The sequence below is a fragment of the Oncorhynchus kisutch genome, linkage group LG4 (genome assembly GCF_002021735.2).
Source record: "Oncorhynchus kisutch isolate 150728-3 linkage group LG4, Okis_V2, whole genome shotgun sequence".
Classification (NCBI taxonomy): domain Eukaryota; kingdom Metazoa; phylum Chordata; class Actinopteri; order Salmoniformes; family Salmonidae; genus Oncorhynchus; species Oncorhynchus kisutch.
In genome coordinates, this window is record NC_034177.2 from 65,090,164 (window position 1) to 65,104,602 (window position 14,439).

Genomic DNA, 14,439 nt, shown 5'->3' on the forward strand with positions numbered 1-14,439 from the left:
ATGGAAAAAGAGGCTCTCAAGTTGGTTCACTGTAAACAAATCTCAGAAGTAATGATTATTTTGCTTCGATTGCCATTTAAAAAGGTTGCAGTCATCGAGTTCAATCATATGACACCGATCTGTGTATCATAGCATATTAGATTGGTCTTCACATTCGTTTACTTGTGACAGGTTTTGCGACATGAAGTTTCTGCAGTTCCAGAAAGAAAAATGGTAACGGGGCAAAGCAGTTAGCCCACTTGTCTTTAGTCGTGGCACGGTTCTATTGGTCGAAAACCCTTTAAAAATAGATTGAAGTCAGTTTGCAGATTCTATATAGAACACTTGCAGCAGTTGTAGGGTATTCAAGAAATTTGAGCTATGCACTTCTTGACTCAACCCATTTCAGTGAGGGGGTGTCTGAGTAGATATAGGCCATAGGTTGAGGCCGTCACATGCAGGGAGAAACAAAGACGCCTGTGCATTGAGTTCAAAGTATGGTTGAGCCTGTGGCCAATGTCTGTAATCATGGAAAGACTGGTGAAACTTGGTCTGACATGGCTTATCTAATCCACGATAGTTGGGTACACAACCCCATTGTGACAGCAGCCAATATTGTCATCAGCACAACATTGGTTAATGCTTCACTGTGCAATTCTCCAGACCAACTGCCCATGCTTGCAACTTGGTTTGGGAAATAAAAAGAAGTTCAAACAACACTTGAGTTACAAAAGAAGGAAGTCCAAGAACAGAACTCAATGTGTTGTTTTTATTAAGAGTTAAATATGGTACAGGTACAACAGCAGAGAAAGTTAGATAAGCGATCATATGGATAGTACTTCATGGTAATATGTTAAAAATGAACAGGGAAAAAAACTGAAGCATTCATCAAGCACCATTGTGTTTCTCCTCTCCTACCCAACTCCCAATTGCACTTCAAGAGCCATATACAAATACCTTTGGGTTTACCCACTATGGAGAGACATCTACAGAGGTAATATGCAGAAAGACATAGTGGTTATCAATACAAGGTGTTATTTCTGATCGGTTCTACCGTGATTACGCAGTAGTCGTTTGCTTCGTTCGATTCAGCCAATCGAAAATCATTTCAATGGAATTACTATATTGGGCACAACATTTTCAGCTTGCATATTTGCAACATGAAAACAATCAACTCTTGCACGGCAGTGATACAATCTCAACACACAGGTGATACCGGACAGGAAAACCAACACTGTTTTCACAACGTATCCACTAAATACAATGAAGCAAACTTGAGGCACATAAACCAGAACTACAGAGTTATGGTAGTGCGATAAAGGAAGATGTATTGGTCATGGAGAACACCTTTAGGTTAAGCTTGTAATTCAGATGACTATTTTGAAGCCATTGAAGAGAAAGCTATACTGGTGTTTAAGACAAGATTTCACCAGATCGGAAGAAATCATATACTAAGAAATAGAAATCAAAGTGTAGCTTACATTACCTGATAGTCTTATTTGAGTATTGGTGGGGGGGGGGGGGGGGGGGGGACTAGATATACCCGCAGTGCAGTCAGACTGATGGAATTCTGTGAACAGCACTAGTGATGTATGTGTGACAACTCTTTACCGCATTCCATAAAAAGGGTTTCTTAAAATATGGTTGATTAAAATAAAATCTCACCTCCCTCAAACCAAACATTAATGTATTGAGCTGGTACTTTCCAGAATAGAGATTCTCAAAAATCACATTGTGAGTTAGCTTTAGATCCAAGTGCCCATCTTGCTAGCTTGACATTGAGAACGCTATGATTATAGAAGACAAATTCAAAAAAAATCCAGATGGCAGTACATCCAAACCCCAGTCTCTACTTCAGACTAGAGGCACATCTCAGAGAGAGAGGGGGGAAGAGACCCAGACGAGCATTGGAGGAAAAAGTTAATCAAGACATTGTGCGCGACGATCAGCATTAAAGTGGCTCCACAATAGAATCCTAAAAATCTCCTCAAAAAGCTACTGGTTACAGCTTTTACATCTGGAAAGAGAGGGAAAAGAAATAAAGAATTCAGGAACAAATAATTAACAAATTAGTTCAGATAAATATGAATGCCTATTGAGATTCTTACTTGTATAGGTGCCTGGTGTAGCCACTTCTCTTGGTCTCCACCGATTTTCATACAGGAAAATAGATCACATACTGTGGGAGGGGCAAGTCGCTCCTGAAATCAGACCAAGGAACACAGTATTGTGAGTATGACCCAGCTTTAGCTTGAGGCTAAAAAAAGATTCACTGGTTAACCAGTGGTTGAGAGATTTCAAAACTAAAGAATGCAAAGACTGAGTTTTTCCAATCAGTTCATTATCCATAGCCTTACCTGAGCATTGGCCCGCTTGCGTAGAAGCCACTTGTCCTCCTCTGGTTCTGTGCTGGGTTTCTCCTTTGTGACAGCAGCGCTACTGTGAGTCTTCTCAGGTAAGACCCAGCACTCTGGATGCAGTGGTATGCTGAAGGGGTTCTCCCACTTGGGGGCTTTGAACTGGGAGCTGTGTTCCACCCTGCTGGCCTTCTCCTCCCCCTGGGAGGCTGGTTGAGACACCCAGGCTGAGAGGGATAAGGCTTGGGATATGGGGCCTATGGTCTTGCCATTCTTGCTAGGGTAGAGCCAGGCCTCCAAGATGCCCTGAACCTTCTGTTCTTGCTCTTGGTGGTAGAGGGTGGACTGCTTGCTGGGGTTGTTTTTGTCCACCGAGACCCCGTTCTTGTCCCGACCCTCCTTCTTGAGGAGCCAGGTGGAGAGGGCCTCTTTGCCGCAGTTCTCATCACACACACACTGGGAGAAGCTGGCGCAGGACTCGTTGGCTTTGCAGGACTGCTGGACTGGAATGGCCTGCTGCAGCCAGTTGTCTACAGGGCTGGGTGTCTGGGGTGTGGTGACAGCAGAGGTGGGGGTGGTTTTCAGGCACAAGATTTTGCCCAGGTTCTCAATCTCCACAGACTTGTCACAGCAAGTACCGCAGTCTGATTTGAGCAGCCAATCGCTGGTGTTGAAGCCCTCCTGGAAAGGCTTGAAGACCTGGGGTATGTTGGGGGTCTGGGGTGTGTTGGCAGAGGTGGGGGTGGTTTTCAGGCACAAGATTTTGCCCAGGTTCTCAATCTCCACAGACTTGTCACAGCAAGAGCCGCAGTCTGATTTGATCAGCCAATCACTGGTGTTGAAGCCCTCCTGGAAAGGCTTGAAGACCTGCTTCCACCTGTCAACATCAGAGGCCTGGCAGCTCTCGCTGGTGGTCTCCTTGGCAACAGTAGCTGGGGTGATGAGCCAGTCACTCAGTTTCTCCATCTCTGCCCTCTCTTCCTCCTCAAGAGCCATGTCTAACTCAGACTCATCAATCTTCTCGATGGAGAAGGTTGAGCTGCTGCTGGTGCTACAGATACTGTTGGTTCTCTCTCTGATGGGAGTCTCCTCCTTCAGCAGCCACAGCTCCAGGTCCATCAGGTGGCCCCAGGACTTGTGGAAGTCAAAGGGGGCCTTAGGGCAGGATGACTGGACGACAGAGGAAAGAGAAAAAACATTTACCTTTTTTGACTTTGTATTAGTCTGGGTATAAAATTGGACCAAATATTTTCTCATGTAAAAATAGACGTAATTAAATATTAGTTTTTCTAGGAGCCGTGTCTAGATACATTATAAGCAACAAGAAAATGTATTTTGCGCCTTCTGGTCTCACCTGAATATCGCTGCAGGGGATCAACCAATCCTGTGGGTTCTTGCTTGGCTGGTATCCAACTGGGGTAGTAGTCACTGGACGGTTTCCAAGGAGCCAGTCGGAAAGAGGTACAGACGTCGCACTCTACATATAAGAAAACAAACAGGCGTGCATGTCAGTACAGTGCATTTCCTTGTGAGTGAGGACTCCATGCATGTAGAACCAGGAAGGAATCACAACTTCACATTGAAAGGGTCTGTGTCATTATGGTACAAACCTGTTTCTTAGCTGCGATTGGACAGCTCTGCTGAAGCCAAGATTGCTCACTAGTATTCGATTTTTGAGGAACAATATTCAGCACGGGTCCTACTTCCATGTGCTGGGGAGGGAAAGGGGGAAGTTATGAACATTCTATCCATAGTTAAAGGACATGTGGGAGATGTCAGGGTTTTATGTAAGCAGTAACCACATAGATTGAGTAACTAGGGCCACAAGGCAGTCAGCGAGGAAAGCATAACCAATACCGTCACCGTGTTGTTCTCAAACTGCAATTCCCAAGATTCCCCCCAGAATATTGATAGCATGCAACTGTATACTATACCTTCATACAACATGGGACTGTACACCTTCATACAACATGGGAAATCTTTTCTAAGACTCTTTCCTTGACGACAACTGATATCAATTTACATGTCTAAATCTTATGAAATGTACCTTTAACATTAACACATTCACAAAGACTGGCAATGAGTACAGTTTTATGCCTCTGTGTTAGTTGTAAACCTCCTTTAAGAGCAGATAGGGCGCTTTATGCGGGCAGGGTGACAGAGAAGAGGCTCAACCGGTAAACACACAGCCAAAGTTTAGACTTGGGCTAAATCCAGTCTGAAGTGAATTTTGTTAGTAAGATGTGTGTGTGTAATTCTGCTTGTAGCTCCCAGAGGATCATGTACCTGGGTGGCAATGGTTCCAAAGGAGGTGATGGCCTGACGCAGGGAACGAGTGTCAGCCTGGAAGCTCATTTCAGGGGTTTCCTCAGGAGTCAAGTTCAGGGAAGATAACCTGAACACACAGAAGTAGACATTTCAGCCCACCCCTCCCACAGTCAACTACATCTACCTACTTTACATATGCCAAACTTCAGGTTCTAACATGACTATGCCCAAGTTAATTAGAGGTATAATGGAAGCAAATACTGAGACTGAAATGATTGCTCAAGCACCATGACTTAAACACCAACTGTAAACAATAATTGCGAATGCTGACTCCCAAAATTACATTCAATTCAAGACAGAGGCCATTGTGGCAGCTCTTACTTTTCCAAGCAGCTGGTGAGCTGGTTGTCCAGATTGTTACTGTTGGATTTCTCTAGCTGATGAATGAGAATGTCAAACTGGCCTCGGAGCTGTGGGCAGAAGAGAGAGGGACAGAAAAGGAGAAGATCAGACATGACACCGGTAATGTGAGGAAAAGGTAAAAAGAGAGAGACTAAATGGAACTTGATCTTCAGAGGTTTCTGAGCAGACACTTTGCAGTGCAGATATTGTTGTGTTGCAGACATGGGGGTACTACTCACACAGTGAAGCTGATGCAGCTGCGTCTGCAGAGCCTCTCCCTTTAGCTGCTCCACAAGGTCAATCTGCTCCAGCAGCCACACCTCACGGGAACGCATAAACTCCAGGTGTCTGCTGATACAGGTGTGAAGCTGGGACTTCACCTGTAAACACAAGAGAAATTAACAAATTAGTTTGCAAAAATAAAATACCTGCATACACACACTCCCAAGTCATGGCTGGGAGATGTCGCTCCTGCTGCTGAAGCTAAGCAAAGTCAGACACACAGACAAGACAGCACACTGACCTATACACCCATCAGAAGTCTGATTCTAGCCTCCAACACAGTCAACTACTATATCCACGGCAAAGAGTAAGGGAAAACACCTTTGCTTTTACCTATTCCTCTGCTGGGTAGTCAGAAACAGGCTGGATGATTCGCTAAGATGCAGTGAGACGTGAGCTGCTGCTGCATTAGTGGATCCTCTGTCGTCTGTGTCCTCAGACTGCAGTGACCTGCCCTCTCCCTGCTACTGCCTTATAAAGGCGGGTCAAGGAAACTATCCGGTGGTCATGTTTCAATTGTTGGTCTCTCCGGTCCCTCTGCTCGTCCTCATCACATGAGCCACATACTAATCGTTAAAAATGTGGTCACGTCAGGAGGACAAAGACGTTTTATCACAGCTCAAAAGACCCATTTTAACATCACAGCTCTAACAGGGCTTAGCATAGCTGCCACAGTTATGACATACAATAATGCCATGGATCAGTTTGTGGAGAACTAATGACTACTCTGCCATGTTGGCTAGGCTTCCCAGCACATCAAAACATACACGCCCTATACCCATCTGCCTTCCTTAATCCTGTGGTGACTAACCATGTTGCTTGTCCTAAATCCCTGAAAACCACTGTGTTTACAGCATATAGACCATTGTATCAAAATCAAATGTTATTGCTCACACACATATTTAGCAATGTTATTGCGGGTGTAGCGAAATGCTCGTATGAGCCCGGCTGTGTGCCCCTGACATAACCAGAGCACAGACTGACCAAGTTGCGGTTCCTTCTGATCCACTAGAAGGGGGGGGGGGGTGGGTTCAACCCTGGGTGGGACCACAGGCTGTAAGAGGGTCCCCTGGTGGCTTACTCACCTCTCTGGAGTTGTCCTTGAGCTGGGCCTCAGCCCTCGTCACTCCACCGATGGCCTCCTCCAGCTGAGAGCGCGCCTGCACACACTGCCTGAGGGTGGCCTTCTCTCGCTCCTCCACAAGAGACATTCTGCAGAGACACCGTTTTTGTTACAGGGTTAGACTGATAACACGAAAAAAAATGCTGTTCTTTCTTTCCAAAGACCTAAATCCTCCCTTGGTTCAGTGAGCCACTGTCTGCTTTCAGGGATCGATTGTGAGCCGAATAGGGGGTGCTCGAACAATCAAGTTCATTGCCTATACACTAATAAAGCAAATGCTAGTCTAATTAATGCACGAGTATGGAAATATTGTACCGTCAGCACTGAGGCTCAATTTGTGTTCCCTTTTACGTTGAAACCAACAAACTCTCACTTTCCTGTTTTCTGTCCCTTTTCACTTCTGCTTCACAGAAGTGGGGGAAAATAAGTATGAGACGTAAGAAATTAAACAAGGTGCACACTCCCATCACGGTACTCATTTTGTCATTGTGACCACCAACAGGTATAACTACAGTGACCGATCAAACCCGGAAGACGCTGGGCCAATTGTGCGCCGCCCTATGGAACTCCCAATCACGGCCGGCTGTGACACTGCCTGGAATCGAACCAGGGTTCTGTAGTGACGCCTCTAACCCTGAGATGCAGTGCCTTAGACCACTGTGCCACTCGGGAGCAATGACTGAGGTAAATTTTAGCGAGGGAATTAAGTTAAAAGGACTATTTAGGCCTATTAGTTCTGAATTAGTCTCGTGGCTTGTTGTTAACTGGGTCTTTACACCAGCTTTGAGGTCTCACATGACATCCCTCACAGGCATAATGGAGCCCACAACAAAACCCCCATCCTAAAACTGCTGCTCAATCACTACCTGTCATACACATTTTGCTGGGCTTTTGACAGACAATGGACAACTGTTATAGTGAATGTTCAGCATGCCCTCTAGGTCAGGTTTCACCAAACTCAGTCCTGGACCCCCTCCCCCACTGGGTGCACATTTTGTTTTTTGCCCTAGGACTTCACAGCTAATTCAAATAATCAAAGCTTGACGAGTTGGTTGGTCATGATGAGTTGATGATTTGGTCCTGGGGCGGGAAATAAACAGTAAACTATGTGATTAGATGTGTTGCAAAATACAGGTCCAGAATCAGACAGGATGCCCATCATTGATTTCAGAGATCACCAAGTGGGGTTACTCTGGTTGTATTTGAACAAAGGTTCAATAAATAGTTAAAAATTGACACTCCAGTGTTGGGCCTATAGTTTAAGCAAGTATTTCAATGCAGCTTAAATTTTAGGCCATAACATCTCACTCCCACTTAGAAAGGGAAGTGTTTTATACCTCCATCCATGTGAGTGCTTGTTCAAGCAGCTGACATTGGATTGATTTATTCAACTTTAAGGATCAAGCTGCAAAGTTAATGAACTACACTGTTTAAACATACAACACGATTAAGTATTTGATCAAAGTAAAACGTAAGAGTTAAAAAATCAGAGATCTTAGTACAGCTTCAACCATAAATAAATATATATAACCAGTACCTTGCAACAAAGTAACTGATACAAACGTCAGCTTTAGAGACTTGTTTGATAGTTTGTTTAGAGTAAGAGTAAGCGGTCTCCTGAAGCCGGGCAGCTTGCTTTTACTCTTTCCTTTGGTCATTAGGAGACGACAACACACATTTAAAAAGGTATTTCTCATGTTAAAATAGCACCGTCTTCGGCAATTAACCGGTTGGTCAATACATGCATTAGGGTTTAAAATGTCATGTAATATTAGCTCATGTAAAAAAAAAAATGGGAGTTCGCCTCTACGTGGCTTGAATCGTCAAGGCTAACTATGCAAGAGACCGGCGAAAAATTACGTATTCTTGAAAATCAGCTGTACAAAGCCAACCAAACTCCAAAGTCATAGCTACCTCATGTTAAGGACTGTCCAGCGATATCTGTCCGTTTAAATCCGCTGATGTTGCTCCCTTCTCTCATAAACAAAGGATACCAGTTTAAGTGTTCGCTTTCATGATTTATCGTGCCACGAACCACGGCTGATCGCTTCGTCATTGGCTGAGTTTCTGTCTGAGCCTACGTTCAAGCAACCACCATCATGCCGCGTTCAAATCAAACGGGAACTCGGAAATCTCTGACTTCCGATCGTTCCAAAAAAAAAGAGAGAACACTTGGGGGGGGACTAGCTCCGACTGGGAAAGTAGATTTGAACGGTCATCCAACTCGGGCCTCTTCCACGAGCTCAGACTTGCCGACCTGAATCAAATCAAATGTATTTATATAGCCCTTCTTACATCAGCTGAAGATCGCTGACGTCGTGATATGGGCCACATATTTTTCCGAGTACCCAGATGTCTTGAACGCGGCATAAGTCTCGCATTCCGCACGTACACCACTAATAGGAAAACAAGGGCCCTTCAAAGGCGGTTCTAAGACCGCCAAGCGAATACTTGTCAGCATTTTTCCTTTTGTCAATCACACCAATGAAATGCAGAGCAGGCACAGGATGCAGAGCAGGCACAGGCGCGTTACCGACACAAATAATGATTTGGCTCATTGGCTGGCTGTAATAAAATTACTCGTCTATTGGAAATCCCAAAGCAATCAAGTGAATTCGACATTTCTTTACATTGTAATAACAAACTAACAATTTCCATGTGGGCAACACACTTGCAAAGTTATCAGTGAGGGTCCAAGTGACAGGCTGCCATCCCCAAAAAGTGGGTTCAGTGTTTTAACTATAGTGATTCATTGTATCGTGTAATGTTAACTAGTTAATATGTTTTGGTAATCAGTAAATTGCCCATCACTGTGTGTGTGTGTCCATAGATAGACAAGGTTCACAATCATGTGTTGACAATCTGCTACTGTGGGGTGCGGTCTTCCTAGCCCAACATGTACTATTTTAAGGGACCGTTACTCCTTAAAGTCCAAGATTTAGACTGGCTCTGGCTGCCAAAAACTTCATCTAAACGTGAATCGATTCTCAATTGCGATACGGTTCTATAAACATAAAGCCCTATACTTTCATATCACAAAATATACACTTACTTTACACTGTTTTAACCGGATTTATCACAGTTGCAGCTGTCAGTATTTTTCAGTGACAACACGTTTCTGGCGGCCTTCGAATCCCTCATGGTGTGCCCGATTTTGTTTTAAATGTGGACTCACATTATTTAAGTATTGTGTTGGGAAGAAAAGTACAATCATCACCTTGAAAGATTAGGAGCTCAATTCAATCCAACACACAATGCAGTATTTACAAAGTAACTTTTTCCCCAATGTCAAATTAACTCACAGATTGGTCTTGGGTAGTGTATAAAAATGTAAAACTACCCCCTCATAAGTATGCTTTCACTTTTAAGAATTAGAAGTGTGTGGGCACGGGATGAATATTGTAAATAAAGGATTAAAAAAACATCTTCCCCATGTCGGATTAGATCTCACAATAATCGAACTATGAGCCAACTGTTTTTAATATTTAATATTGCGGAAAGATAGCTGCTTCCGTCAATGTAATGTTTTGCATCCCCATATATTTATATACACAAACACTCATACATATACACCTTTATCATTCCCTGCAAACCCTACCACCCCTCCCCCAATTGGAGTAAACTAATAAACAATTAACACCTAGGCTTCTACCTTCAGTTTATACACATTTTTACAATCTATTTTACAATAGTTATATTTTGTTTGTTTTTAAACCTTCCTCTATTTCTGATGTCCATCCATTTTGATTTATATTTGTAACTGTGCTATTTCACAAAATTTCTGAACCTATATAAACTTTACAGACCGTATGTTTTACATGTGTTATCTTGTTATTAGTCCCACAATTGAGCTCCATTCAACCCCTCCCATCTATCGCTTAACACCATCCATTTTGGATTTCTATTTGCCATATATTTTTCAACTGTGCTGCGATGCCTCACAAAATTACTGAACCTTTCTATTATCATAGCTTCTACAGATTGTAAATTAAAGATAAACCTTTTTGCTAAAATAATTATTAGATTATTGATTGACTGACAATGACTTATCAAATCACCCAGTATTGCTATCTGCAGCATTAGTTCTAGGTTATTGTTGCAATTATTAATGAGCATCGCAAGCTGCTCCAAGAATTTAGACAGGTTTGACTTCCCAACAGCAGCAGCTCACTGAGCAGGCCAAGGTCCGCAGCAAACAAGTAAATTACAGGCAAATTATTGTTCGTCAGGCATGGCTATCAGCTTTGCTTCCACCCTAGGCAAGATTAACATATGCCACCCCGTGTCATGTATAGTATAAAGTTTTGGAATCGATTGATTGACTTGAGTAATGATGTGTATCATGCGCAATTCATGTATTTTAGTTATGCCACTGAATAAGCTCTTGGAAACAAAACATTGTTGCCAACTATTCACATCGGAGGTACAATGTTGCAATCACTAGGCAGCCAACTGCCTATAGTAGGAAACAGAGTTGTTATCAATAAGCCACATATAGCATACATGAGTCACAACCCAAAGACATTTATTAACATCATCCAGTAGAACTATAAAAATAGTGAGAATTTGAGCTTCGGAAATAAGTGCGCTTCATTTCACAGGAGCAGTGTAAAATAAAGGTTCTCTCTCAATGAACCAGCTTTAACAAACCCTGGTTTTGGAATATTTTTATTCTGTACAGACTTCCTTCTTTTCACTCTGTCAATTAGGTTAGTATTGTGGAGTAACTACTAGATGTGTGCCGAGTAGTCGGACAAAACAAGTATCGTAAAGGATATGGCCAATTTTCTGGATACAATTATGATCAGGTTATTTGTTGTAATTATTTGTGATCAGAAAAAAGTAAGCACACATCTTTCTCATGTCAGTCAGTCAAGTGAGGTGCTAATTGGTTTAAACTCAACTGGCTGGTTTGTTTGTCTGTAAAGAGAAGAGTACATTGATCCTGCTGCTCTGATTGGATATAGTAAAGCTGCAATTGGTTTCATAATTTCACCCGATCACTTTCACTTCTCTGTTGCGGTCTGTTGGGTTCTAACTTGAAATATCCTTATTCATGTTAACATATTAGAACTGGCTGTATGAAAATTTACTGAGTGAGAAAGGGAAGTGCAGAAAGTTTACCTTCTGTCAGAACATGTTATGGTTAAATCTCATGTACCCTATGGAGTGGAGAAGGGCAACGTCTGGTTTCAGTCACTGATAAGGTATGACAGTTAGGGCTGTGAGTTAGAGAGGAGTGAGGAATGTGGGTCGAGGTCAGGTCAGATATTGTGAGGAGGAACATGACATACACACATACATAGGAGCCAGGGCCATGCCTACACCAATGAGAGGAACCATATAAGTTCCTGCCTAGCAACATGGCTGTCTAGATGTGCAAGGAGTTGACGCAGACCAGTAGAGCGTGTAAATATGTGTGGAAACATGTTGAACACTTTACTCAAGCCATTTCAGCTCTTGATTTTGAACTAATTTGTAAAAATGCCAAAAACAGAATTACACTTAGACGTTATGGGTTATTGTCCATAGGACAGTCAAAAAAATACCAATTGAATCTACTTTAAATTCAGTCTGTAAAAACAAAATGTGGGAAAAAGTAAATGGATATGAACACTTAGTGATGGCACTGTATAACAATCAAGCTGATATACTGTATAGCTAGATAGCGATGTGCCGCATACCCCTTTTCCCATTTTGTTTGACACCAGGCCTCAAACGATACCTCGATAAAGTTTTGGCTAACACCTTCGGTTATTACCCGCATGTGTTAGCTAGCTAGTATAATTAAACAAATGCCGTCTCCTGACTGCTTCAATGAAGTATGAATACTTTTACCTACTAGCTAGCATTAGCGTAACAACAAGATCATTCTCTCCCATACGAAGGCGGAGGAGGGCAATTCATGAGTCTCGACATAGAACCCGTCGGGTGATTGGTAGAGCCTTCGAGTGCGTGACGTCTCACACATGCGCTTACAGAGCCATCTGATTAGCTAGCTCGCACTGCCGGCATGAGCAGTTAGCACCAGCCAAACAACAAGCCCACCAATGTGTTTGTTTAACCTTAACACAAACGGTCTAGTATGTGTTGCTTGGCGCAGCGGTCTAAGGCACTGCATCTCAGTGATAGAGACGTCACTACAGACCCTGGTTCAATTCCAGGCTGTCACAAACAACCGTGATTGTAGGGCGGCGCACAATTGTCCCAACGTTGTCCAGGTTAGGCCAACATTGCAAATAAGAATTTGTTCTTAACTGACTAGTCAAAAAAAATAAAACATGAGCAAGTTAACACAAACGTTTCAAAGAATACGTCATGCGTCCACTGCCTGGCCAGTGAGCTAGCTAGATACATGTCAGTAATGAGTTATTCTCCTAAATACGGTCACTGGATACACTAGCTGAGTTGAACACATTTGGCTGAACACAAACTAGTCGCCAGTTGTTGCTGCCCATGGTGGAATCATATCTAACCCATTGGCTCCTGGATACTATGCTATGTCCACATGGTCTCATAACCATGTGTACGCGAATTAGCATTTTGCAAGCTAGCTAGCTGAGCTGTTTTATAAGAAAAACGGATGACGTGAATCAAACACTGTAGTTAGCTAGCACGCTCTCTTCTGCGACAATATATTGTCAGATTCGTATTATAATGTTAACTGTAATTGAAGATGGTGGTTACTACTGGATTAAGATCCGATGGAGATAAATTGTCCGCCACGGTTTGGAAAGGGCTCAGGCGCAAAGAAACTCGACCAATCACCCGATGGGTTCAATATCGACTCCTGAAATTCCCCTGGTCATGGCTTTTGTCAAATTAACGTCAGATTTGACTTTTTGTAGCAGGTTATGAGAATAAGCTTAAAGCTAGGAGAAGGGTCAAATCTACATTTGACGTTAATTTGATAAAAGACGGATCCCATCTAGGCATGAACATAACTTTCGTGCGCTTACGTGGTTAGCTAGCGGAGCTAACGTTAGCCAACGGAATATTTTCAAAACCTTTTAGCTAAATGTTCACATGCCACCGACCGCACCTACCTTTTCCCCTTGTATTGTACTCTTGAATTCGAAGACATCGACGTGTATAGCTAAGTTAGCAAGCTGTTTTAAAATAATAACTATAGTCAACTGTTTTTCTTCTACCCAGATAAAACGTCCCGTGTCAGGGTCGTAAACTAGTTAGAACAGCAACAAAGTCTTACACCCAGCTATCTCTACAATGTATCTTCTTAAAATCTGATTTTAAACCTAACATTAACCACACTGCTGACCTAAACTTACATTTAAACAAAACAAAAACAAGTGTTTTCCTGAATTTAAATTTGGACTTTGTGGCTGTAATATCTTGTGGAAACCTAATGTGTGAGGCAAAACGATATGTTGTCTCGCACGGAAATCTCTCGCGATAGTTGTACCACTACAAATAAGTGTTTATGCTTTGCTGCTATCTAGAGGTCTTTTTATTTTAAATGTATGTCTCTGCATTAGATCAGTAGGTAGGGCAGGCTAACACGAATGAAAGCACTGAGCTACTACTATATAATAACACAGATGAAAGGGGTTATCATAATATTTGCTGGACTATTGTATTTAGCCGGTATGTATGACATTGACAGTTGTTTTTTTTTGTCAGCCACTCCCCCTGAAATGCATTTGTGGAGATTATTATATGGATGAGGGTGGGCTCATAGAAAGGATATGAGAAAATAAAATTGTATTTGTCACGTGCTGAATACAACGGGTGTGGATTTAACCCTCTAGAATCTATGCCTGGTTCGACTAAGCTAACAAATAGTCATAGACAAAGGAGATGATTGTGGACTACAGGAAAAAGAGGATCGAGCACGCCACCATTCTCATCGACAGGGCTGCAGTGGAGCAGGTTGAGAGCTTCAAGTTCCTTGGTGTCCACATCATCAACAAACTAACATGGTCCAAGCACACCAAGACAGTCGTGAAGAGGGCACAACAAAACCTATCCCCCTCAGGAGACTGAAAAGATTTGGCATGGTTCCTCAGA

The 14,439-nt window shown here is 42.7% G+C and overlaps 1 protein-coding gene across 3 annotated transcripts; it reads right to left on the bottom strand.

The window, feature by feature from the left end:
- Window positions 1-726: 726 nt before the first annotated feature.
- On the bottom strand, window positions 727-13,778 carry ncoa4 (nuclear receptor coactivator 4). Of its 3 annotated transcripts, none has more exons than XM_020481585.2 (10): window positions 13,458-13,778; window positions 6,374-6,500; window positions 5,246-5,386; window positions 4,986-5,074; window positions 4,623-4,731; window positions 3,947-4,048; window positions 3,691-3,813; window positions 2,337-3,506; window positions 2,088-2,180; window positions 727-1,996 (listed from the first exon to the last, which is right to left on the bottom strand). In XM_020481585.2, the coding sequence occupies exons 1-10, from the start codon at window positions 13,493-13,495 to the stop codon at window positions 1,991-1,993; spliced, it is 1,998 nt and encodes a 665-aa protein (XP_020337174.1). In that variant the 5' UTR covers window positions 13,496-13,778; the 3' UTR covers window positions 727-1,990. The 3 variants fall into 3 exon arrangements, with proteins under 3 accessions (XP_020337174.1, XP_020337175.1, XP_031679268.1); XM_020481586.2 differs by lacking the exon at window positions 13,458-13,778 and adding an exon at window positions 8,326-8,527; XM_031823408.1 differs by lacking the exon at window positions 13,458-13,778 and adding an exon at window positions 7,949-8,199.
- Window positions 13,779-14,439: the final 661 nt, after the last annotated feature.